Here is a 24,252-nt window from a genome sequence, read left to right as displayed (position 1 = left end):
CCCCTTTACTCTGCCCTCATGAGACTTAATCTGGAGTATTGTGTCCAGTTCCGGGCTCCCCAGTTTGAGAGGGACAGGGATACACTAGAGAGTGACCAACAGATGGCTACAAGGATGATCAAGGGACTGGAACATTTGTGTTAGGAGGATAGGCTGAGAGACCTGGGGCTGTCTGGAGAAGACTGAGAGGAGATCTTATTAATATTTACTACTATCCTAAGGGTGGGTGTCAAGAAAAAGGTGCTAGCCTCTATTCATTGGTGTCCTGTGACAGAACGAGTTGCACTGGATCCAGTCTGGAGCACATGAAGTTCTACCTCAGTATGAGGAAAAACTTCATTACTTGTAAGGGTGATGGAGCCCTGGGTGATGGAACAGGCTGCCCAGAGAGGTTGTGGAGTCTCCTTCTCTAGAGACTTCCAAGACCCGTCTGGACGCACTCTTGTACAGCCTGCCCTAAGAGATCTTGCTTTGGCAGGGAGTTTGGATTTGATGATCTCCAGAGGTCCCTTCCAACCCCTACCAATTTTATGATCCTATGAAAGCTTTCCTCAACACTTTTGTGGAACGTAGGTCGCGCTATCCCAAGCAACCTGGAAATACACAGCACGAATTATTCACTGAAAAACATGCTACGAAGCTGTCTGAAGTTAACAGCCTGACTGTCCGGTCAGAAGCTGTGCCACGGATTTGTAGTAGCCGGCGCTGGCTCTCTGCTTCACAGACGCTCCAGCCGTGCCTTCGCCCATCGCCCGGCTCGGTCGCCCCCGGCCTCACCGGCTACCGCCGGAGGGATGGAAGAGTGGAAAGCGACAGCAGCCGGCGGTCCCGCCCCCGGCCCCCGCTGCTGCCCCTCTGTGCTAATCAGGGATCAGCGGCACCTGGGCGCAGCTCTTACTAAACAAACAAAAACCCCCAAAACCCTAAACAGACCACAGCAATCTCACACCGCTCTTTTTATAAAAAATACTGTTATTAAACCAAAAATAAAAACCCTACCAAAACCCCTAGAAAAACCCAAAGGCCGCAGCAGTTCCCTGCGGCTCGGCGGCGGCAGGGGAGCGGAGGGGTGCGCGACGGCGGGGAGCGCGGGGGCCAGCCCCGGCTGCGGCGTGCTCCGTCTCCCCAACATGGCGGGCGCGGAGCCCTTCGCTGCGGTGTTGGGTGCCCTGCGCGGCTGCTACGCCGAGGTTACCCCGCTGGAGACCTTCATCCGGCGGCTGCAGGAGAGCAGTGCTGGAGAGGCCGAGTTATTGCGGGGCGACGACGCCGCCTGCTACCGGACCTTCGTGAGTCAGTGTGTGGTGTGCGTCCCCTGCGGGGCCCGCGCCATCCCCCGGCCCTTCACCTTCCAGCAGGTAGGAGGCAGAGCGCAAGTGATGGTCCGCTTGCACCTGGCATCGAGCGCGGGGCGGCCGCGGGAGCGGAGCCCCCGCCGAGCAGCGAGCCCTGCCGAGACCCCTGGGGCCGTAAGTGGCGGCGCGGGGCTTCGCCGGCCGCTAGTGCTGGCCCTCGGCGGGGTAGCACGGCCGGCGCTGGGCGGGTGGCAGCGTGCTTCGCGTCCTCCATGCGTGCTCGGGGCTGCTGCCGGCCCCTCGGGGCTCCCCGCCGCGGCCCGCCTGCCACCTCCGGCCCCTCCGGCTGTCGACCTCAGCTAGCTGGGAGGAGTGGGGCACCATCCGTGGGAGAGCAAAGTCCTGGTGCCATGGAGGGAGTGCTTAGCACAAAAGGACTGCGTGCTCGGGGCCCCCTGACCTCTCCCGCATGTTGGCGGGGAGCGACTGGAAATGAAAAATGCCACCTTCCTGCTCTTCAGAGGATAGAGAACAGTAGGGGAAACAGCTTGCAGGTTGGTGTTTAAGCGGAAGAAACTTTGTGGAGGGGAAACGCTGCTTTTCTCTCTCGAAGCTACGGCGTGCGCGACCGAAACGGCTACAGCAGGAAACAAACGGCAAGCTTGTTCAGCGGGTTTTAGAGTCGTGGACTGAGTTATTTCATTGCTTTTCTGTACACAAAGGAGATGGAGCCTTCAAGAAAATCAGTGCTCATTCTTGGACGTTAGTGTCTACCTAGGCAGGCATCGACAGGCAAAGTGACCGTGAAGGCCTTGGAGTCTTGGTGGCTGAGGGAGCTGAGGGGAGTAGTGTAGGATGTTTCCTGGGCATGAAAGCCAGGATCAAACCGGCAAACGTTAAAAGGACTTCTTGAAAGATGTTGGCCCATATTGCTGTGTGTAAGCTTCTTGTATGCTTGAAAATCTTTCTTTTTGGCTGTGGCATTTGTGAAGCGTTAGTATTACTCCCAAAGAGTTGATCTAAGTTTAGGAAGGATGTTGACTTGCTGGAGCGTGTCCAGAGAAAGGCAATGAAGTTGGTGAAGGGTTTGGAACACAAGCCCTATGAGGACAGACTTAGGGAGCTGGGGTTGCTTAGCCTGGAGAGAAGGAGACTCAGGGGTGACCTTATTGCTCTCTACAACTACCTGAAGGGAGATTGTAGACAGACGGATGATGGTCTCTTCTCCCAGGCAACCAGTACCAGAACAAGAGGACACAGTCTCAGGCTGTGCCAGGGGAGGTTTAGGTTGGATGTCAGGAAGAAGTTCTATACAGAGAGAGTGATTGCCCATTGGAATGGGCTGCCTGGGGAGGTGGTAGAGTCGCCATCATTGGAGGTGTTCAGGAGGAGACTTGATGGGGTGCTTGGTGCCATGGGTTAGTTGTTTAGGTGGTGTTGGATTGGTTGATGGGTTGGACACGATGATCTTGAAGGTCTCTTCCAACCTGGTTTATTCTATTGTTCTGTTGTTCTATTGTTCTAAAGCTGAGGTCTAAGGCTGTGTAACTTGCATGTCTGTGCCTTTAAAACATATATTGTAGTTTGTGGAAGAGTTGGTGATAAAAGGTAATTGTCTTTTTTTCTTTCTGTCTTCAGTTATCTGGTCAGGATGAAGTCATCACAAGAGTTATTCAAAGATTGTGTGAAAAAAGAAAGAAGAATATCCTCGCATATGGATACTCCTTACTGGATGAGAACAGTTCTGATTTCCCAATCATGCCATTTTCACGTGTATACAGCTACCTGCCCAATACTGTAACCGAAACGATGCGTATCAGTGGCCTCTGGGAAACGCTGCTGAGCAGGATAGGGGATGATGTGGCGATGTATTTGTTGGAACACTGTGCAATCTTTATGCTGGTTCCCCCTAGTAGTTGTTACCAGGTTTGTGGACAGCCAATTTATGAACTTATTTCGCATACTGTTAACGTAGACTCATCCTCAGTATTTGCTAAACAACGGTTATCAAAGCGTAAGCGTAGTAGCTTGCTCAACTATATTCAAAAAAGACTCAGGTTTCATAGACAATATCTTGCAAAGCCACATGGGTGGAAATGCAGACAAAGACTCGAAGCTGACGTCTCCAGTCTGAGAAATACGAAAGCCAGTGTGTCCTGTTATCACTGTTCTGCAAATGATGTTTCTAAAGCAGAGGAACAGATCAGAATGGTTACTGAGCACCTAGAAAACCAGAGTAGCTCCAGTTTACATTTGTCAGCTGCAGCACCATCTTTAAAAAGGAAGCATGATAGGGAACAACCTGAAATTCCAGCTAAGAGAGCAAAAGTAGAGGAGAAAGCGAGAGACAAAAATGCTGATGGTGTCACTGCTGAGGTGAAGCAAAGTAGCTGCTGGAGCTGTGGAGCTGGTTGTGTAGCCTCACGTTCTGTATGCCTCATTAAAAAAGCACACGATTCTCAAAGTGATCTGTCTGGTCCTTCCTTAGCTCTCACATCCCACGATGGGAAGAAGTGTGTGGCAGGTGAAAGATCTTTTCTGCGGGGAGTTCAGAGTACCAAGTGTTCCAAGTCCGGCGCTGAAAAGCAAGCAGAATCTCATAGGAAAGGAGTAGAGCTGAATACCTGTGACTCTCATTTGGATTCTGTACAAATCAAACCCGTGGAGGGTATTTCTTCAAAGTACAGAAGGCAGGAAAGTGCTGTAGCTCACTTGGCAAAGAAGTTACCAAACAGGCTCTTAGGTTCTGCAGTATACATTGACAGGAAGCCAATTCTGTATTCTCGCAGGGGTTTCAAAGAATGTTTTTCTAAATCATTTTTATTGAACCGCTTGCAGGGCTCTAAGGCAGGTGGAAGACTGCTTGTAGAAGCTATATTCTTAAGCCAGAATGTGTTGGAGCAAAAGCACCACCAAAGTCTGACAGCTCACAAGCGGAGAAAAAAGAGGTTGCCCAGGCGCTACTGGCAAATGAGATGCGTGTTTCAGGCACTGCTGAGGAACCACAGACGGTGTCCTTACTTAGTTCTCTTGAAAAAAAATTGCCCTGTCCACATACCTGAAACCAATACAAGAAAAACGGAGCTGCGCTGTCAGGCAGGCTTGCCCGGGGAAGTAGAGGTTCACCACAAAGCAGAGCAGTGTGGAAAAGAGCCTGTTAAGTGTGTGACAAGCAGCAGTAACGCTGACGTGCCAGATAACTCACGTGTTTCTCTCACCAAATCTGCCTGTGGGGAGTGGCAGAGTGAGGAGCAAGACCAAGGAGAGGCGGGTGATTCAGACCTCGGGCAGCTCATCAAACAGCGCAGCACACGCTGGGAGGTGTACCTGTTTGTGAGAGAGTGCCTGGAGAAGGTCATCCCCGCTGAGCTGTGGGGTTCCAGTCATAACAAGTGCCGCTTCCTAAAAAACGTGAAGGTGTTCATTTCCATGGGGATGTTTGCTAAGCTTTCCTTGCGAGAGTTGATGTGGAAGATGAGGGTGAATGACTGCTTGTGGCTTCGTCTAGCCAAAGGTACTTCTTTTGTTGAAGAACTATGTGGTGGGAGTGTCTGGTGACCGATGTTTGAGGTGAGAAGGGCAGGATAGTGAATGTGGGCTTACGAGTTGTTGGATGCTAACCCTAGCCAAGAGGGCAAACCTGGTAGTGTCTGTTACTAATGATGGAAGAATGCTTAAGCCTGTCTTCCTTCCAGAACTTCATGGGTTTTAGTCATGCTTTTTGTGTGATGACATTTTCACAAACATGAGTTTAGAACCAGCCTTTCAACAACACTCTTTCCCTTTCACTCCTACCTTCCAAATTACAGTAACTGAAAGGTCATTAAGAATGACCTAAGCACGTAAGGAACAAATGCAGTCTACCTGTTGGGTACCGTAAGCTTTCAGAGAGAAATTAAGGTAAGTTAAGGCGCTTGTGTTCCTCTGCTATTGGAGTGAATTTTCATCTCCCAGTGTTGGGCTTTTCTGCCTTCACATCAATTCTATGAGGGAGACATCAATATGGAACCCATGCAGTGCAATACAGGCATTGTCCGTTACCTGTCATCTTTCTAGAGCCCTTCTCTAGGAACAGGAGACCCTTTCTGATCACTTCTTAAGGACGGGTAGTTGGTGGTGCAGAGGCTGTGGTCCTTTACCTTGAAAGCTGTCTTGAGCCAGCTGATTGCTCCAAATTCTATATGAATCCTTTCTATTCAGTCCTCTTTTTAGAAGATGACAGGTAAAGTTTGCTTCCCTGAAGAAGTCTTTTCTGCAAACACTGTCCTAATACTTAAATCTAGGCTGAAATAGTAGTTCAGTGGTTGATTGCTGTAGGATCTAATTGTCATTTTCTTCTGCATCCATTCTCCCATTTTTGTAGATTGCACCTTATTAACTGCTGTGTTTGCAGTATTTATTCTTACCTGGTAATGTTCTTGGATCCTGCAGTAATATGAGCTAAGATGGTATTCCTTTTTAGAAGGTGCAATAAGGTTCTATAATTACTCCAGGTTCTTTGTAACGTAGGAGGAAGATGAAAGTCTGATGTTTCAGAACTGATGTCAAATATAGTGGAGGTTATACTTCCATGTTGACTCTTTATTCTGAAACTGTGGCTCAAAACCATGGTTTCCATTCACTACAAGCTGGGGGGAAAAAAGTGTTGTGTGTGTGGTTTTTCTGTTTGTTCTGTTTCTTTACCAATACGAAGCGATGACACTTAACTGTAACTACCTTTGAATTGTTTATTGAAGGTGACCACTTTGTTCCTGCCTCTGAGCATTGTCTCCGTGAAGAAATTTTGGCTAAGTTCCTGTACTGGCTGATGGGTACCTATGTCGTTGAGCTGCTCAGATCATTTTTCTATATCACTGAGACCATGTCCCAGAAAACCAAACTTCACTACTACCGAAAGCTGGTGTGGGGCAAGTTACAGAACATCGGAATTAGGTAACGTTAGAAAATGCGGTGGGTTAACTCCCATTCTGAAAACAAAGGGGGGAGGAATTGCGAGTGCTTTGCCCTCCCTGCAGGGCGTTTTCCCCCCTGGGAAATTGAGTCTGTTCTACTCCCCCCTCCCTGCCCAGCTAGGGTATAAAAGAGAAGGCATTGGGGTCATTAAGGTTCTTTTTGGCTCCTGCCTCTCCTGGATGAGAGCTACAGCGGCTGTCTTCCTGCTCTTCTGCCACGTGGTTGGGCCTGGTCCTTCTCCCTGCTGCCTCCACGCCTCTTCAGAGAGAGACTGGTTTTGTATTCTTGTTTCTTTTTTCCCTCTCTCATTCATCCTTGTTCCTTACCCTTGTGAACCTTACCTGTTACTGTTATATATATATATTGTTTAAAGAAAACTCTTTACCTCTCTACTTCCAAGCCGACTCCAAATTATTGCTTGGTGGATTTGCTCCTTCCCTTTCCTTTTCTTTTCCTCTCTGTTGGGAGGGAGGAGAGGGAGAGCAGGGGAGAGATTCTCAGCCTTGCCTCCATCTGAGCTCTTAACTCCCAGTTAAGGCCCAAACGACTACAGAAAACTAATCAAACATGAATGGAATATGTGGACCTCTTGTGCTTTGCAGTCTGAAGTTACAATTCTGTTTTCATTTATTGCCCATTTATTGGCTTAGTTTTCCAAAAGGAAAGTTCAGAAATAATTTGTGTGAGGTAACTGATTGAAATCTAAAGTTCTGTAGTGGGAGAAAACGAACTGTTGACATAACAAAAAAAATTGGTTATGTTTTAACTAATTTACTTATATATATATATACACACACCTTTTAACAATGAGTGAAATGGAGTGAAAGAAAGCCAAAGTAACCTTGGGAAAGTTGATTCTAAAAATACTGATTTTGCTTCAGCTTCTTTAATTTAAAAACCAAACCTCTGCTGAAATTATGTGATACTCTGGTCATAGATTAGGACAGCAGCCTTGTGTGTTTGTGGGGGGGGTTTGAAGGGGGAGGGATTTAAAAGCTGCAGCATCTCTTTTAGTGCAGATGTGGGATTCCATACTGCTTTTTATATCTTAAAAATACAGGCATGTATTTTAAGTTAGGGCATTATTTTAGAGACCAAAGTTTAAGCAAATGAGTGAGAAAATAGGAAAGATTTGAAGGCAATTTTAGTAAGTAGTACTACTGTGCATTTATCTCCATAGTGTGTGGTTTTCATTTTAAATTGTTGGTGTCTGAGAGCGCTCTGGAACTGTGCACAATGAGCATACTTGGTGTCTTGTGTTTTAATGGTCCTTTTATATGGTGAACCTTTTGCTTTCACAGTGGTGTGTTGGTCTGCAATGTTGTATGTGCAGTTTTCCCCCTCCTTTCCTGCTGCTCCCTGATTTAAACATTGGTATCTCCAGTGCAGGATTTCTCCATATGTCATAGAATAGAATAGCATAGGATAGAATAAAATAGAATTAACCAGGCTGGAAAAGACCTTCGAGATCATCAAGTCCAACCTATCACCCAACACCATCTTATTAACTAAACCTTGGCACCAAGTGCCTCATCCAGTCTCTTCCTAAACACCTCCAGTGATGGTGACTCCACCACCTCCCTGGGCAGCCCATTCCAATGACCCATCACTCTTTTTGTGAAGAACAACTTCTTATCATCCAGCCTAAACCTCCCCTATCCTGTTTGAAGTCGTGGCACATATGCAATTTAAATAGAAGTAGTAGAATATAATTTTCAGCCTCACGTATTCTGTTTGTCTTCAAACTAACAGCCTTGTTGTCACAGATAGTATTATTGAATTGAATTGGACCAGGTTGGAGAAGATCTTTGAGATTGAGTCCAACCTATCACCCAACACCATCTTACCAAGTGCCTCATCCAGTCTCTTAAACAGCTCCAGCGATGGCAGTGTGGTTTTAATGTATTTATGTGGTTTTAATGTACTTCAGAGGCTACTTTTGGCATAAAGGATCATCAAGTACTAATTTTTGTATTTTGAATATACTGCAGTCTATATCAGGTATAGATTTGTATCAGATACAAGATCTGTGATTAAAAGAAAACAACTTCTTTATAAATTGTTTTAGCCCTTTCATCCCTATGCCTAGTTACCCAGAGTGCAAGGACAAATTCCTCTGAATTTAAGAGACTAAGCTGAGCTGATCCTGTTTTTTGTAGAACCATATAACTGTAGGAAGAGACCTTTGAGATCCTCAAGTCAAACCACTCACCTGGAGCTTGTGATCCCATGACTGCTGCTAAATCACTACCACTAAACCATGTCCCTAAGTGACCCATCCACATGTCTTTTAATTATCTCCAGGGAAGGTGACTCTACCACCTCTCTGGGCAGCCTGTGCCAATGATGGACAACCCTTTCTGTGGAGAAATTTTTCCAACCTGAATGTCCCCTGGCACAACTCGAGGCTGTTTCCTCTTGCCCCACATAGTCCCCTGCAATGCAGGAAGGCCTTTCTGATCTTGGGCTTGGCAATCCTCTGAGCTGCAGATTGCTGGAAGCTGCAGAAACATCTCAGGGAAGTAGTGCTGCCTGCTTGCCAAGCGTCACCAGTGGCGTCCCCCAGGGATCGGTGCTGGGCCCCATCCTCTTTAATATCTTCACTGATGATCTGGATGAGGGGATTGAGTCAGTCATCAGCAGATTTGCAGATGACACCAAGTTGGGAGCAGATGTTGGTCAGTTAGAGGGTAGAAGGGCTCTGCAGAGGGACCTTGACCGACTGGACAGAAGGGCAGAGTCCAACAGGATGGCATTCAACAAGTCCAAGTGCCGGGTGCTGCACTCTGGCCACGGCAACCCCATGCAGAGCTACAGGCTGGGGTCAGAGTGGCTGGAGAGCTGCCAAACAGAGAGGGATCTGGGGGTGCTGGTTGACAGCAGCCTAAACACGAGCCAGCAGTGTGCCCAGGTGGCCAAGAAGGCCAACAGCATCCTGGCCTGCATTAGGAATAGTGTGGCCAGCAGGAACAGGGAAGTCATTGTGCCCCTGTACTCTGCATTGGTTAGGCCACACCTTGAGTACTGTCCAGTTCTGGGCCCCTCAGTTTGAGAAAGATTCTGAGTTGCTGGAACGTGTCCAGAGAAGGTCAATGAGGCTGGGGAGAGGTCTTGAGCACAAGCCCTATGAGGAGAGGCTGAGGGAGCTGGGATTGTTTAGCCTGGAGAAGAGGAGGCTCAGGGGAGACCTTATTGCTCTCTACAACTACCTGAAGGGTGGTTGTAGCCAGGAAGGGGTTGGTCTGTTCTCCCAGGCAACCAGCACCAGAACAAGAGGACACAGTCTCAAGCTGCTCCAGGGGAAGTTTAGGCTGGAGGTGAGGAGAAAGTTCTTCACTGAGCGAGTCATTCGCCATTGGAATGTGCTGCCCAGGGAGGTGGTGGAGTCACCATCCCTGGAGGTGTTCAAGAGGGGATTGGACGTGGCACTTGGTGCCATGGTCTAGTCATGAGGTCTGTGGTGACAGGTTGGACTTGATGATCTTTGAGGTCTCTTCTAACCTTGGTGATACTGTGATCCTGTGTGCTGCAAGGACAGAGTCTTTGCTGTTGGCTGCAGGGTATGTAGCCAGGTGGACTTTTAGTCTGATCCAAGCTGTTGCAGTTAAGCATCGCTCGTGAGGCGAGGGCTTTCAGCACTGCTTTTCAGGTGTGCAATGTAATGTGAGGTCTGTTAATCCAGTTTGCTACATAAGTACAGGTGGCCTGTTTTACACACAGAGAGATAGGGGTTTAGAGATAATGGGAAACAGTTGTTGAGGCCTACCTTTGCCATTTTGAAGCTCTTCAGTTACTGCCTTCTCTTACCCAGCTAGTGTTTTCAGACCCCATTGAGCTGCTTCCATCTTCCTTGGAGGAAGCTATTAGCTGTTCTGTGGCTGGTTCTTCCTCCTCCTTGGTTGGAGCTGTTCCTGGTCATTGCTCTGAGCTGGCTCAGAGGAAGGCATTCACAGCCAAATGTGGCCACTGATGCCTTTCTAGTCCTTTCCCCTCCTCCACTGGGAGGAAGAGAACAGACAGAACAGGCTGTACTGTGTGGACCTGAACTTTACTCATGAGCTTACCTTTGCACCGCATTGTTACTGTGGAGTAAATTCCCATCCCAAAGGAGTGACTTTCTTCTTGCAGTGCAGAATTCCACTCAAGGGTACAGGCCATAGTTCTGAGAAGGGACCTGAATCTGTATGTTTGTCTTGCTGTATGGGTAGAGGTGAGAATGTGCTGGTTGTTGCACACAGATAACTTTCTTTTCATTTTTGAAGCTATACCAAGCTTCTAAATTAAAACTATCACTTTAATAAGAAAAAAAGTCAGTATTTCATAATACTTCAAGTTACATGGCCTACAGAATGTCAAGTTATGTTTACAAAATAATGTCCTCGATGTGGTGGTGTCAGCAGCACCCTCCCTGCCCCATCCAGTGGCTGCTGAGGGTTGAGAATGCTGCAGAAGTTCTGAGTCTTCACCATCAGATCTGCCAATAATTGACCTTTGTCTTCACTTTCATAGGAAGTCATACATTTTTATACAGAGGTTGTGGTTTGCTTTTGTTTTCCTCCAGTTTTAAGTGTCAGCTGTAAAGGGATGGAGATCTGATCATTCAGTTCTCCATTTTGCCTTGATGTCTACCTAATCCTATCAGACATGATGAACTTCTATGGGTTCAGGAAAGAACTTAAGTCATAATACATAAGTGTTCTCCAGATGTGCAAAAGCAATCTCATGGCCTTTCTGCTTTGCTTTGGGAAGCATCTGTACCAGGAATTTAATTCTAAATGTGGACATAAATCCCCAAAGCACTCATTCAGTAAAAGCTTAACTTGCAAGCCCTGGGTGCCTCTCCACCTTTTAGGTGTCCTGCACTGTTACCACTCAGATCCTGACAGCCCCAGCAGCTGGATCGTTAGCTTGTATATAATGTAGAAGTATTTGTGTAGCTCTCTTACCTGCATGGTTTGCTTCTCAGATGTCTCCTAGAGCATGCTTACCAGGTTTCCACCATCCACCCCGCTGCCTTGCTAAACCAGGCTGCTGATTTGCATGAGATGTGAAAAATGTGTGTGCAAGTTTGGATTCCAGTCCCTTCATTTCTGGGGATTTGAATTGTCTCGCTCCACTTCCCAGGGGAATATCCTAACCACTAGGCTGCAGGGCTTTTTGGAATGGCTCATCTTGTCCTTCTGAACAATACAAACAGCGCAGGAGACTGATCCAGGTCCTTTTTGTTGCAGTTAGGCTACTTCAGCAGTACATCTTAAGTCAAAGCAAGGGTTCCACCGCCTTTATCCTGCCTCATTGCATGGGCAAGTATTGATTTAAACTAAGCTACACTGAGTTGTAATTCCTGAGAGGGAAACCCATTTCCTGTTAAGATGAACTTAGGGAGCTCAGAACCTGTGACTTGGGAGCCCTCTTTTTCTTTTTGCTGTTTTCTGCTGTTCCTTTCAGCTCATCATATCACTTCTTTTGAATTGTGTTACTGGATACTTAAATGTCCTTAAGCTGTATGTGTACCTAGTATCTCATTTCACTGCAACTTCTAATAACCAGCAGATCTTCTAGTTGGAAGTAGAACAGCCCTTTGCACTGTGCACTTCCTTCCCTGGATCTTTCTTGATGTAGTTTGCAGAATTCAGCTTTGTTAATGTTTTGATTGTGTTTTTTTTTCCAAATGCCTGAAAGCATGAGAAATATCCAACTTCCTGTTTTCTTGCCTAAAAATTATCTTACAATGTTCACATGTACTCAGCTAATCTGTGCTTAAATTTTCTTTTAAGCTTCATTTAAAAAAAACACCACCCAACATTAAATTTTCATCATGCCTGAAGCTATTTTAATTCTATTTATTTGCTTCAAGCAGGAATGTCTTCTCACTTAGTGTTATATTCCATTGTCATTAGAATATCATGACATTGTTCTGAAATTCAGATTTCCATGTCGCTTTCTGCAGAGGTTATTTGATCTTGAAGGTCTCTTCCAACCTGGTCTGGTCTGGTCTGGTCTATTCTGCTCTGTTCTGTTCTATTTGTATTTATTTCCTTAGAAAAATACTTGCCTTGAGTTATCATAAACAAATTAAGTGTTTCCACTCTGCCTTTCCTTTTGCTCACACTGAATGTCTGTTTGTGTTTTAGAAGCCATATTGCTGAAGCACACCTGCGTGCTTTGTCTTCGGAGGAGATCGAAGCTCTCCGTCACAAAAAGTGCCTTCCTGTGGTGTCAAAGCTCCGGTTCATCCCCAAAACACAGGGGTTAAGACCCATAGTAAAAGTGAGCAATGTTCTTGAAGCACCAGCACTCAGCAAGGAGAGCAGAGAAAAGAAGGTTTGTATTTTCTTCCTTATTTTGTGTGGGTGTGATGTAGGCAGCTAAGAAAGTGAGGGGTTTATGTTACATGAAACTAGTTTTAGCATGATGAACTGGAGCATTCAAGTCAGAATGACTGACTGGGTCTGTCTGTTCCAGCTTAGCCTCTGCCTTCCCAGTGCTTAATTACTGTTAGCTTCCAGTTCCAGGATCACATACTTCTGTTTTCTAGCCTGTCTTAAGGTAACAAGCCTATCAGTACAGCATGGCCTATCAATTAATCATGTTTTCTTTCTTTTCTCTTTCCATTCATTTTTCCTCAGGCTTGCTAATGGCATCCTGTGGTGGTGGGCACTGGCCATCAATGGGAGGAGAAGGATGGGAATCTCAAAAATATTCAGTGTTCTGAGCTGACATCTCATACTTGTCTGGCACACCAGAGGGTGAGGGGTGGATACATCCAGCCTGTTGGTGTTTAGCTGAGTACAGATTGTGCCTGTCGATTGTCTAGGGGGCTGTGGTGGCAGGTCAGCCCTGCTGTGAACACAGCTGTGAATTGGGTGCCCTACAGAAGATCTAAGAAGGGTGAGGAAGCTGGATCATAGTAGGGAAATAGGAAGGAAGCTGGGAATTGTTGTAGTGTGGGAACAGAGACAGAACATACAGGGCACAAAATAATCTGTTTGACAGGCCAGTTAAACTGCAAGACACTGTGGGGAATCCAGTTTCACTGTCTTAAATTGATGTATTTGTTGTTTTTCCTTAACACTGAGTCTCACATAGTGCACAGGATAAAGCGCACCTCCAGGGGGTAGCTTATTAGTACTGACTATTCAGTATGTGATCCCAGACCCTGTTTACAAGGCACCAACTAAAAGCTGTTATGGAGTTTTTTTCATAGTCTTTCTGTGGTAATCAGGCTGTCCAATTGGAGAGTATGCACATCACAATATCACCAAGGTTGGAAGAGACCTCAAAGATCACCAAGTCCAACCTGTCACCACAGACCTCATGACTAGACCATGGCACCAAGTGCCACATCCAATCCCCTCTTGAACACCTCCAGAGATGGCAACTCCACCACCTCCCTGGGCAGCACATTCCAATGGTGAACTACTCTCTCAGTGAAGAACTTTCTCCTCACCTCGAGCCTAAACTTCCCCTGGTGCAGCTTGAGACTCTGTCCTCTTGTTCTGGTGGTGGTTGCTTGAGAGAGGAGACCAACTCCCTCCTGCCTACAACCACACTTGAGGTAGTTGTAGAGAGCAAAAAGGTCTCCCCTGAGCCTCCTCTTCTCCAGGCTAAACAATCCCAGCTCCCTCAGGATTGGATGTGGCACTTGGAGCCATGGTTTAGTTGTCATGAGGTGTTAGTCATTAGGTAGTAGGTTGGACTTGATGATCTCTGAGGTCTTTTGCAACCTGGTTCATTCTGTGGTTCTGTGATTCGCAAAGTTACCTTCTAATTGGTGGCAGGTTTTTTTTTTTGCTGGAGTCCATTTATTTGTCTCCTTAAGTATTGCAACTTGATTTCCAGGAGTCAAGTACATAAAAGTAAATAAAGAAAACTTAAAAACCCCAAACCCATCCATTTTTTTTCCCATAGGATTTAAATGTACCAAAGAACCCCCACTGAACCCCCAGACATATTCCTGAAGCTGTTTGATCACTTCTAAGCAGGCAATGCAGCTGTATTCAGGCTTTCTGAAAACTGCAGGTGGCCCAAATAATCCAGCAAATATGTGGCATGCTTCATGGTGATTCTTTTTGGACCTTTTTAGATGCATCACTACAATACTCAACTGAAAAACCTCTTTAGTGTGTTGAATTATGAACGGACTATAAACACCAGCATTATCGGCTCTTCAGCGTTTGGGAAGGATGATATCTACAGGACATGGAAGAAGTTTGTCACAAAGGTTCATGAATCAGGTGCTGAAATGCCTCATTTCTACTTTGTAAAGGTATGTCTTTTTAATGACATGCTCAAACTAACTTCTTAAAGCCAGTTTGTGCAGATACTTTTAGAGCTCTAATACAATACATACGATCATACAATCAGTCAGGTTGGAAAAGACCTCAGAGATCATCAAGTCCAATCTATTACCTGATACCTAACACCTCATGATAACTAAACCATGGCTTCAAGTGCCACATCCAATCCCCTCTTGAACACCTCCAGGGATGGAGACTCCACCATCTCCCTGGGCAGCACATTCCAATGGCCAATGACTCTTTCTGTGAAAAATTTTCTCGTCACCTACAGCCTAAACTCCCCCTGGTGCAGCTTGAGACTGTGTCCTCTTGTTCTGGTGCTGGTTGCCTGGAAGAAGAGACCAACCCCCACCTGGCTACAATCTCCTTTCAAGGAGCTGTAGACAGCAATAAGGTCTCCCCTGAGCCTCCTCTTCTCCAGGTTAAACAATCCCAGCTCCCTCAGCCTCTCCTCGTAGGGCTTGTGCTCGAGGCCTCTCCCCAGCCTCATTGCCCTTCTCTGGACACGTTCAAGTGTCTCAATATCCTTCTTAAATTGAGGAGCCCAGAACTGGACACAGTACTCAAGGTGTGGCCTAACCAGTGCTGAGTAGAGGGGCAGAATGACTTCCCTACTCCTGAAACCAGAAATTTGAGTCTTCATTCAATAGCTGCAGTCTAACCGGCTGACCATTTTGTTTTCTTCAAAATAAAGTGTTGTGTATGCCTAGCAGACTCTAGTTGGTTTTTCTGGGGGGTGTGGGGTTGGTTGTATTCTTGAGGGGGAGTGTCCCTGCACTAGCACTTTCTTTACTTGGATGTTTTTTCTGTCCATCTTTCTCTCACTTAGCAGCTCCTGCTTTTTCATGTGCACTGAACGTTTTTGCAGTGAAGTTTACTTGGGTGTAAAAGTGGGACATAGGTATAAATTCAGATGTGTTTCTCATTTTCCCTGAGGAAAACCAGGAAAAGCTTGCTATGCACCCTGGGAGAAATTCCACACCTTTTTGGGGAGGTTTAGGCTGGGTCTTAGGAAGAAGTTATATACAGAGAGAGTGATTGGCTATTGGAGTGGGCTGCCTGTGGAGGTGGTGGAGTTGCCGTCATTGGAGGTGTTCAGGAGGAGACTTGATGGGGTGCTTGGTGCCATGGGTTAGTTGTTTAGGTGGGTTGGATTGGTTGATGGGTTGGATGTGATGATCTTGAAGGTCTCTTCCAACCTGGTCTGGTCTATTCTATTCTATTCTATTCTATTCTATTCTATTCTATTCTGTCTTTTATCCTCGATATCAGTTTCTGCAGAACATGAACACTTGAACTCTGATGTCTGTCTGACAAAGTTTTTCTCCAACTTGTAAAATTATTATCCCCATTATTTGAGGGAGCTGCTTCTCAACACCACATTTTCAGTTATGTCTAGCAGGAAACATTTCTTCTTAACACTAGATTTTCAGTTATGTCTAGTAGGAAACATGTCTGAGCTTGATTCATAGCTTTGAACTGGGGCAATTTCAGATGTATGTAAATTCTACACTTTCATGTATATATTGTAGTGGGTCTTGTCTCCTGTACACTCTCATGTGTCAGTTGTCATCCTGTCCTGAAATGATTTTCAGTGATTGTCTCATTGTCTTTCAAGCCAAAGAATGTTGTCAGTTACATAGCTCTCCTAAGACTGTTCCTGCTGTTCCCATGCTCTTTAACATCTTTGTTGATGATCTGGATGAGGGCATCGAGTCCATCATCAGTAAATTTGTGGACGACACCAAGCTGGGGGCAGGATTTGATCTGCTGGAGGGTAGAGAGGCTCTGAGAGGGACCTCGACAGGCTGGACAGATGGGCAGAGTCCAACGGCATGAGATTGAACACATCCAAGTGCCAGGTTCTGCACATTGGCCACAGCAACCCCATGCAGAGCTACAGGCTGGGGTCAGAGTGGCTGGAGAGCGGCCAGGCAGAGAGGGACCTGGGGGTGCTGGTTGATGGTAGGCTGAACATGAGCCTGCAGTGTGCCCAGGCAGCCAAGAGGGCCAATGGCATCCTGGCCTGCATCAGGAACAGTGTGGCCAGCAGGAGCAGGGAGGTCATTCTGCCCCTGTACACTGCACTGGTTAGGCCACACCTTTGAGTGCTGTGTCCAGTTCTGGGCCCCTCAGTTTAGGAAGGATGTTGACTTGCTGGAACGAGTCCAGAGAAGGGCAACGAAGTTGGTGAGGGGCTTGGAGCACAAGCCCTATGAGGAGAGGCTGAGGGAGCTGGGGTTGCTTAGCCTGGAGAAGAGGAGACTGAGGGGTGACCTTATTGCTGTCTACAACTACCTGAAGGGAGGCTGTAGACAGGCAGAGGTTGGTCTCTTCTCCCAGGCAGCCAGCACCAGAACAAGAGGACACAGTCTCAGGCTGCACCAGGGGAGGTTTAGGTTGGATGTTAGGAAGAAGTTCTATACAGAGAGAGTGATTGCCCCTTGGAATGGGCTGCCCAGGGAGGTGGTGGAGTCACCATCATTGGAGGTGTTTAGGAGGAGACTTGATGGGGTGCTTGGTGCTGTGGTTTAGTTGATTAGGTGAGTTGGATTGGTTGATGGGTTGGATGCGATGATCTTGAAGGTCTCTTCCAACCTGGTCTATTCTGTGTTCTATATTCTATGTTCTACTTCAGAAAGTTTTTCATTTTGACTGTGACAAGTACAAACAGAGATAAGAGTGCACTATGATGTTTAGGAAGGGTAAAACACCTGGGGTTTCTGCTTTGCAAAAGCCTATAATGTCACCCCCAGGATCACCTGGAGGGGAAGGGTTTTAAAAACTATTTAATCATTTCAAACTACAAGCAGTGAACTTTAACATTAAACCTTCAATCATTTAACTCGTTGCAAGTTTGCATGTGGCATCACATTCTCTTAATAACAGAATTATGCTTTTCTCTTGGAAGAGACATTCACTGAGCAAGGAGAGATTTTGCAGGTAAGCAGTCAGTTTTTGTTCTGTCATGAATTTGGTATGCCAGGTGCAGCCATTTCAGTCCTTTGTGCTTTTTTTGCCTTGAGCACCTACTGCAACAATGCTTTCTTTCTTCATGTTGCCGCAGCATTTCCACTGATACTGATGAATAGAAGGTATTTATTCTGTTTCAGACTGATGTGTCCAGGGCTTATGATACCATTCCTCACAAGAAACTCGTGGAAGTGATTTCACAGATCTTAAAGCCCGAGAAAAGAACGGTCTACTGCATACGGCGCTACGCAGTGATTATGATAACCACAAGTGGGAAAGCCAGGAAGTTCTACAAGAGACACGTATGGCTTGCTGATTTCTATTTGCTGCTGTAGATCTATTTCAGTCCAAGGAGTATTGCTGTTCAGAGCTATCCTTTAGTAACAGTTTGAAATAGGCAATTGCTTCACAAACCCTTTTACAGGCGTTGGATATTTTGCACACAAAGCTTTGTGCTCTATACTTTTTGCCCTTTTTTACTCAGTGTTAGTAAGAATAAGTCGTGAGGTCTGTTGGGACAGGTTGGACTTGATGATCCTTGGGATCTCTTCCAACCTTAGTTATACTGTGATACTGTGATAAATGTATTATGGAAATAGAAATGTGTGAAGCAGATACTTAACAGTAGCAGAGTTGTTGGATTAAAATAATGCAATAGGGCTGTCCCTTTGACCTTCACTGAAGGTCAATAGCTTTGTTACTTATTTCTTTTCGCTCCACATACAGGTTTCTACTTTCATGGATTTTTTGCCAGACATGGAGCAGTTTTTGTCCCATCTTCAGGAGAATGACTCGTTGCAAAATGCAATAATTGTTGAACAGGTAAGTATTGGGAGGCTTCTTCTCAACTGAAAAGGAAAGCTGTAGCATAACTGGAGTGAGATTGGGAATTTTAATTGTATGTACATATTATATGGTGATACCACTACTCTTCTGAAGGGAGGTTGTAGCTAGGTGGGGGTTGGTCTCTTCTCTTCTGCCAGGCAGCCAGCACCAGAACAAGAGGACACAGTCTCAAACTGCACCAGGAGAGGTTTAGGCTGGATATGTGAGGAAGAAGTTGTTCATAGAAAGAGAGATTTGCCGTTGGAATGTGCTGCCCAGGGAGGTGGTGGAGTCACCATCACTGGAGGTGTTTAGGAAGAGACTGGATGGGGTGCTTGGTGCCATGGTTTAGTTGATTAGATAGTGTTGGGTGATAGGTTGGACTCAATGATCTCGAAGGTCTTTTCCAACCTGGTTAATTCTATTCTATTCTATTTACCCAGCACCTTCCATGGAAGGATATTCCTCATCTTCTCTTTGATGTTTAGAAGAGGTTCTCAATGTTCAGTGGATGGAGTGCACCAGGAAAGAAATAGGACAAAATGTACTTCTAGACTTTATACAGCTTTTCTCAGTGTTGTCCCAAACTTTCCTTTTAAGCAGTGTTTTGGTTTTCCCTTCCTAATTCCACTATTTGTTGCAACAGTTCTCGAGGGTGAAATTAACTATCTAATAACAAAGGGCTTCAAACACTTGCTGTCCCTAAAACTTAAGGAAGTAAGAATGAGCTAAATGTATTTTAAGCTAGTCACAGAATCACCAAGGTTGGAAGAGACCTCAAAAGATCATCAAGTCCAACTCGTCACCATAGACCTCATGACTAAACCATGGCACCAAGTGCCACATCCAATCCCCTCTTGAACACCTCCAGGGATGGTGACTCCACCACCTCCCTGTGCAGCCCATTCCAATGGCCAACAACTCTCTCTGTGAAAAACTCTCTCCTCGCCTCAAGCCTAAACTTCCCCTGGCACAGCTTGAGACTGTGTCCGTGTCCTCTAAGTAACTGAGGACCGTGTCCTCTAAGTAACTGAGGAAACAGATGTGGTATTGTGAATAGCAAACTGCTCAGAATGGAGACATTTGTGGTGTGTTTGGGTGGTCAGGGTTTCTCTTTGGTTGGTTTTGTGGTGTGTTTGTTTGTTTGTATTTGTGTTTGGTGGTGGTTTGTGTTGCTTTGGGGTTTGTTTTTTTTTTTGTCCCTTTTTGAAAGAAAAAGCCAGGATTGATAAGAAGGAACTCTTCAGAGAAGTTGAAATGCAACACAAACCAAGATCAGGTCTCTTTCATATGTAAACAGATTTCTCGCTTTCAATGAATTAAATTCAAATCAAACATTATAGCTAGTTTTAAATTTACTCCCAACAGACACTGTTACAAGAGGGAAACCTCCTTCTGTTGTTCTGATTGTTGTGCTGCAGAAAACTCTGCTAATTCCAAATATCTGTTCTCAGTCCCTGTGCAAGGAGCATAACAGAGAAAGACCCAGGAGCAGGAGGTGTGCTCAGTGAGTTTCTTAATGCTTTTTATTAGTTGACATCATGGTGTGTTCCATGATAACAATCTACAAGGTTTCTGAGCATCAGGTGACCAGACAGGTAGTTTCTCATGGGCTCCATTCTCAATGTGATGGTGGAAATTTTTGACAGAGTAGTTCCTGCTTCTAGTATGTAGGTAAAGGGATCTTGTGTATCTGTGAACATACATAGGAGCAGAATATGCAGTGGGGGTGGTGCACAATTCCAGAATCCTACAAAGTGGGAGCTGGGATTGTTTAGCCTGGAGAAGAGAAGGATCAGGGGTGACCTCATTGCCCTCTACAACTACCTGAAAGGTGGTTGTAGACAGGAAGGGGTTGGTCTCTTCTCCCAGGCAACCAGCACCAGAACAAGAGGACACAGTCTCAAGCTGTGCCAGGGGAGGTTTAGACTCGAAGTGAGGAAAAAGTTCTTCACTGAGCGAGTCATTCGTCATTGGAATGTGCTGCCCAGGGAGGTGGTGGAGTCACCATCCCTGGAGGTGTTCAAGAGGGGACTGGATGTGGCACTTGGTGCCATGGTCTAGTCGTGAGGTCTGTTGGGACAGGTTGGACTTGATGATCCTTGGGGTCTCTTCCAACCTTAGTTATACTGTGATACTGTGGTACTGTGAAGTGCAGAAAGCCTAGTGAGTACATGGAGGAAGGATGTTGACTTGCTGGAACGAGTCCAGAGAAGAGCAACAAAGTTGGTGAGGGGTTTGGAACATAAGCCCTACGAGGAGAGGCTGAGGGAGCTGGGGTTGCTTAGCCTGGAGAAGAGGAGACTCAGGGGTGACCTTATTACTCTCTACAACTACCTGAAGGGAGGTTGCAGACACACGGATGTTGGTCTCTTCTCCCAGGCAGCCAGTACCAGAACAAGAGGACACAGTCTCAGGCTGCACCAGGGGAGGTTCAGGCTGGATGTTAGGAAGAAGTTCTATACAGAGAGAGTGATTGCCCATTGGAATAGGCTGCCTGGGGAGGTGGTGGAGTCGCCATCACTGGAGGTTTTCAGGAGGAGACTTGATGGGGTGCTTGGTGCCGTGGGTTAGTTGTTTGGGTGGTGTTGGATTGGTTGATGGGTTGGACGCGGTGATCTTGAAGGTCTCTTCCAACCTGGTTTATTCTATGTATTCTAAATGAAAACCCTCTGGATCTCTGATGCTGGGTGTGTAGGTTTTATTTTGTTCTTTTTTTCCAGTGGACATCTAGTGTAGGTAACTACTAGATGCATGAACAGCAGCATTCCATTTAACAAATACTGTATATTTGAAAACAATTTGTGTGGTATGCATGTCATTGCTTTAAGGAAATACATTCTGAGGAAAGTATCAGGTCAGGCTGAATGATTGAAAGATGTTAGCTGCTCAGTACAAATCACCATAACCTCCAGCAAAAGCTGGGGACATTTGTCTGATACCCAATCTACATACAGAGGAGGTAATTTTGCTTTAGTTCTTAGGAAGTCATTGTTAAAGGGATTTAAACTGCTCTAAGTTTATTACCCAGTTTTTAAACACAGAAAGCTCTATAAATATTGGGAGGGCAATGATGCATGAAATAGTTGGTAGTATGTGGCAAAGAATGTGTTCTGAAGCAGAACTGACAAGTGAAAGGGTAGAATAGCATTAACCAGGTTGGGAAAGACCTTTGAGATCATCGAGTCCAACCTATCACCCAACACTATCTAATCAACTAAACCATGGCACCAAGCACCCCATCCAGTCTCTTCCTAAACACCTCCAGTGATGGTCACTCCACCACCTCTGTGGGCAGCACATTCCAATGGCCAATCTCTCTTTCTCTGAAGAACTTCTTCCTAACATCCAGCCTAAACCTTTCCTGGTGCAGCTTGAGACTGTGTCCTCTTGTTCTGGTGCTGGTTGCCTGGGAGAAGAGACCAACCCCCACCTGACTACAACCTCTCTTCAGGCAGTTGTAGACAGCAATAAGGTCTCCCTTGAGCCTCCTCTTCTCCAGGCTAAGCAACCCCAGCTCCCTCAGCCTCTCTTCATAGTGCTTGTGCTCCAAACCCCTCACCAACTTTGTTGCCCTTCTCTGGACACATTCCAGCAACTCAACATCTTTCCTAAACTGAGGGGCCCAGAACTGGACACAGGACTCAAGGTGTGGCCTAACCAGTGCTGAGTACAGGGCAGAAGGACTTCCCTGCTCCTGCTGCCCACACTGTTCCTGATGCAGGCCAGGATGCCATTGGCCCTCTTGGCCACCTGGGCACACTGCTGGCTCATGTTCAACCTACCATCGACCAGTAACCCCAGGTCCCTTTCTGCCTGGCTGCTCTCCAGCCACTCTGACCCCAGGTATCTGCATTTCAGGTAGCATAAAGAACATGACAGAGAAATTGACTTGCAGGATAAAAAGTGGCCAGGAGGTGTCATACATTTTAATAACCTAAGACTCTTTTCCCTTGTAGCACCAGATAAAACTGCCTTTGTCCTAAAGCAAAACAAAGCAAACAAAAACCACCACCACCATTCTCTTGTTTGATGTGAGCTGCCTTTTACTGTGTATATTCAGATCTTGGGATTAGGTGTTTGGTTTCTTTTCTTACCTTAGGGGTTTGAACTATTATGGTCATAACTTTTGCAAAGGTCTCTGTGTATCTCTTAAGTTTAGAAAGGTACTGAAACTAAAAAATGCTACATAAAGTGCAAATACTGTTTTGTTTTGTTCTGTTTCTAGAGCTTAACATTTAATGAAACAAGTTCCACCCTGTTTGAGTTTTTTCTTCAAATGTTACACAACAATATTCTGGAGATTAAAAAGAGGTAAAAAATGGGTTAATTTTTATTCATATATTGTGTTTGCTTATTTTGGTTGGTTGGTTGTTAGCTTTTTTTCTTGTTAAGCAGGACCCTTAACTGGCTGAAGGGTTTTTTTGGATAGCTGTCATTTAAAGACTTCTATTTCTTGTTAATTTGAAATGTTTATTAGTTTAAGCTCCATAAAGGCATGAAGAATTTGGAATCAAATTTATATTGAACAGTATTTCTCTTTGGAACTAAAGGTCCCTTCCAACCCTAACAATTCTGTGATTCTATGATGTCAGCTATACACAGAGTGCATTATTCTATAAAGATGTAACCTTTGTTGAAAACCACAAATGTAACTTACGAGAAGAATACTTTTAAATGTTGGAATCCATAGTGGTGAGCAAAAAGCAAGGAAACATCCAAGCAGTCAGGAAAAGCCTGGTTAGTCACTGAGGTCTTTTCCAACCTGGCTGATTCTATGATTTCCCTGTAGTGCAAAATTATCATAGTATCGTAGTATCAGTCAGGGTTGGAAGGGACCACAAGGATCATCTAGTTCCAACCCCCCTGCCATGGGCAGGGACACCCCACACTAGATCAGGCTGGCCACAGCCTCATCCTGCCTGGCCTTAAACACCTCCAGGGACGGGGCCTCAACCACCTCCCTGGACAACCCATTCCAGGGCTTCACCACTCTCATGGGGAAGAACTTCCTCCTCACTTCCAGCCTGAATCTCCCCACCTCCAGCTTCATTCCATTCCCCCTAGTCCTATCACTCCCTGATATCCTGAGAAGTCCCTCCCCAGCCTTCTTGTAGGCCCCCTTCAGATACTGGAAGGCCACAATGAGGTCACCTCGGAGCCTTCTGTTCTCCAGACTGAACAGCCCCAACTCCTTCAGTCTGTCCTCATAGGAGAGGTGCTCCAGCCCTCTGATCATCCTCATGGCCCTTCTCTGGACACCTTCCAGCACTTCCAGATCCCTCTTGTAATAGGGGCTCCAGAACTGGACGCAGTACTCCAGGTGGGGTCTCATCAGAGCTGAGCAGAGGGGGAGAATCACCTCCCTTGACCTGCTGGCCACACTTCTCTTGATGCAGCCCAGGATCTGATTGGGTTTTTGGGCTGCAAGTGCACACTGGTGGCTCATGTTGAGCTTCTTGTCCACCAGCACCCCCAAGACCCTCTCCTCAGGGCTGCTTTCCAGCCAGTCCCTGCCCAGCCTGGATTTGTGCCTGGGATTGCCTCAACCCAGATGCAGGACCCTGCACTTGGTCTTGTTGAACCTCATGAGGTTGGCTTGTGCCCACCTCTCCAGCCTGTCAAGGTCCCTCTGGATGGCATCCCTTCCCTCCAGCGTGTCTGCTGCACCACACACATTAAACCTCTTCTGCTTGGCTTTGCCCTTTGACATGCAACAATAAAAATAAGGTGAGAACAACTGGCAACTCCAAATTACTGGCAACTCCAAATTAGGTGTCAGATGTTGTAGAGGGCAGTGATGGAGATTTCTGCTTGTGTTGCTGCAGATACTGATCTGGCATTTTGTATTTTGCCTCTAGGCAGCACACACATACTATGTCTAGAAAGCAAGTGCCAATGCAAGC

The 24,252-nt window shown here is 46.0% G+C and overlaps 1 protein-coding gene across 1 annotated transcript in view; it reads left to right on the top strand.

The window, feature by feature from the left end:
- Nucleotides 1-1,097: 1,097 nt before the first annotated feature.
- The window catches only part of TERT (telomerase reverse transcriptase), a 36,116-nt gene continuing 12,961 nt past the window's right edge, over nucleotides 1,098-24,252 (top strand). Inside the window, exons 1-8 of the mRNA XM_009899575.2 lie at nucleotides 1,098-1,358; nucleotides 2,934-4,809; nucleotides 6,032-6,227; nucleotides 12,383-12,572; nucleotides 14,335-14,517; nucleotides 17,662-17,823; nucleotides 18,248-18,343; nucleotides 22,575-22,660. Coding sequence (XP_009897877.2) covers nucleotides 1,131-1,358; nucleotides 2,934-4,809; nucleotides 6,032-6,227; nucleotides 12,383-12,572; nucleotides 14,335-14,517; nucleotides 17,662-17,823; nucleotides 18,248-18,343; nucleotides 22,575-22,660 — 3,017 coding nt within the window. The 5' untranslated portion in view covers nucleotides 1,098-1,130. The remainder of the gene's footprint in view (nucleotides 1,359-2,933; nucleotides 4,810-6,031; nucleotides 6,228-12,382; nucleotides 12,573-14,334; nucleotides 14,518-17,661; nucleotides 17,824-18,247; nucleotides 18,344-22,574; nucleotides 22,661-24,252) is intronic.

Source organism: Dryobates pubescens, chromosome 9 (genome assembly GCF_014839835.1).
Source record: "Dryobates pubescens isolate bDryPub1 chromosome 9, bDryPub1.pri, whole genome shotgun sequence".
In the NCBI taxonomy this organism is placed as follows: domain Eukaryota; kingdom Metazoa; phylum Chordata; class Aves; order Piciformes; family Picidae; genus Dryobates; species Dryobates pubescens.
The sequence above is the reverse complement of the archived record's forward strand: the minus strand, read 5'-3'. Positions and strand labels throughout refer to the sequence as shown.